The sequence below is a fragment of the Pagrus major genome, chromosome 6 (genome assembly GCF_040436345.1).
Source record: "Pagrus major chromosome 6, Pma_NU_1.0".
NCBI classification, from domain to species: Eukaryota; Metazoa; Chordata; class Actinopteri; order Spariformes; family Sparidae; genus Pagrus; species Pagrus major.
In genome coordinates this window covers 8,430,356-8,432,510 of record NC_133220.1, presented here as the reverse complement: position 1 = coordinate 8,432,510, position 2,155 = coordinate 8,430,356, and the positions used below count along the sequence as shown (strand labels likewise).

Below are 2,155 nucleotides of genomic sequence, written 5' to 3'. Positions count from 1 at the left end.
CCAAGTTCCAGTTTCGGGGGGACCAGGCTCCCTTTTAATCTGTCCCTTCAGGGCAAAGGTCTGGATCTATTGTCCCACAGGGCTCTGTGAGTGAGTTTCCTCTGGTTTCCCACACTCTGTCCTTTCACAGAGGGGACAATAGAAGTGTGTCGTATTATGCATCTCATTAGATGTCTGACCTCTTTAAAGAGGATAATGGTTAACTTCAAATGTTTAACATTAAAACACCTGAAATCGACAATAACGTCAAAATAATGATGCAGCAAAAATCTCTTTGAAATGTACCTTTTCTTTAGTTGGTTTGTTGACTCGACTTTCTGCATATCTACAGAATGAATTGATATTTATAATCCCTAATTCCTTAGATTTATTAATTGAAATATGTTACTATGCTTAGTTTTATACATGTTATGGATATGACTTATCATTCAAATCACATTAATTTACAGTGGACTGCTTTGGCTTAGTTTTTTTTATCTTGATAGTAGTAATTCAGATCTATCAATTAAGAAGAAAATCTCCTTTTCATTATCATAATGAGGGCAGAAAAGAATTACTCAAATTCACATAAATGTTCAGCTTCCAGTGTTTATTTATTCAACAAGGCACAATGAGCCATATGAAGTAAGAAAGCTCCAACTAGAGGTGATGATACATCACAACAACAACTTGTAGATTTCTACAAGACACACTGTACTCAGAGAGAGCAAAGGAACAGCTGTCTTTATAAAAGACAAATGATTTACAATATTTGAGGACACAGTCCTCACTGTCCTTTGAGAGATTTTCTCAAATGGATCAAAACATTTGTAGTTTGTAAACAAAACATAAAATAGTAAAAACTGACCTTACAACAGATCACATCATTGTTAATAAACATTAAATTCAGTTCATTCTCAAAATGTAAAGATAATATTGTCACTGTGAAAGTGTGACATTAAAAAACCTTTTACAGTAAAAAGATAAACATTGATCTTAAAACAGATCATTTTTCAATAGTCATGTAGTTTGACTTTGATCAAAATGATCATTACTAATCAAGAGGTTAAAGATATCACTACTGTATTATATTTTACTAATACATGTCGTGAAGTGAATCATAAAAGTGTCACAGGAAAATTGTGACATAGAGCAAAACTTTTAGAAAAAAGTATAAACATTTGGATCTTACAACAGATCAGTTTTGATTAATCAGAGAGATTAAAGTTCATTATGACAATATGTCCATAAATAGGACAGTTAAGGTTTCTGATCAAAATGATCAATAACAATCAAAAGATAACAAATGTTATCATAGCATATACTACCAACACATGAAGTGCAGTGAGGTATAATAATGATTGCTGATGCAATCAGATGTTGTTCATGCAACATGCATGACAAGATGTTCTCTTTCTTAACTTGAAAGATATTGTTGCTGTCATTTCCTCAGGAAATGTCATCTTGCACAAACACAAACACACAAAATACAGCCTTCTGTACATACAGAAGAACGAGTCCATCAAATTTCAAAGAATTGAGTCCAGTAATCTTTGACCAATGTGGTCATGTGAGTTTGTGTGGTAGTAACTCCAGTGTGTAGGTGTCTACCACGGCCTCCAGAGGGCGCTGTTGACTGGACTCTTGTCTTTGGTGATGCTGGTCTGGACTGTGGAGCTCAGAGGAGAGAAGTCAGCCTCTGTCAGGTTGTTATCAGAGGAAGACTGCAGCTTGTTGAAGTGGTTCAGCAGTCTTCTCTGCTGCTGCTGCTGCTGCTGCAGTCGTCTCAGGACACAAACTGTCATCTCCAGGATGTCTGCTTTCTCCAGCTTGGAGTCTGGCTGCTGTTTGAGGAAGTCTGGACCCAGGAGAGACTTGAGCTGCTCAATGCTGCTGTTGATTCGCTCTCTGCGTAACTTCTCCACCAGAGGCTTTCTGAGCTGCAGAAAGAAGAAGAAAATCGTTAATCAACTTATTCTGGAGTCAAGTGTGAGCATGAACAAAGACAACCTGTCATTAACAATATTTAAATGTTGTTGAATCTTGAATTTACCTTGTGGGTCAGAGTGAGATGCTCCTGAGAAGTGGTCATTGCTGCAGTGATTGTAGGTGCCATGGCTGGATCTCTGTGCTGTAGAGGTCTCTGTAGAGAGAATCTGATCTCTGCTGGCTTCAT

At 37.1% G+C, this 2,155-nt stretch overlaps 1 protein-coding gene across 1 annotated transcript; it reads right to left on the bottom strand.

Moving 5' to 3' along the window:
- Positions 1-1,550: 1,550 nt before the first annotated feature.
- On the bottom strand, positions 1,551-2,155 carry LOC140998736 (transcription factor HES-4-like). The gene is made up of 2 exons (XM_073469098.1): positions 2,033-2,155; positions 1,551-1,919 (listed from the first exon to the last, which is right to left on the bottom strand). Exons 1-2 carry the CDS (start codon positions 2,153-2,155, stop codon positions 1,587-1,589), a joined length of 456 nt encoding a protein of 151 aa, XP_073325199.1. The 3' UTR covers positions 1,551-1,586.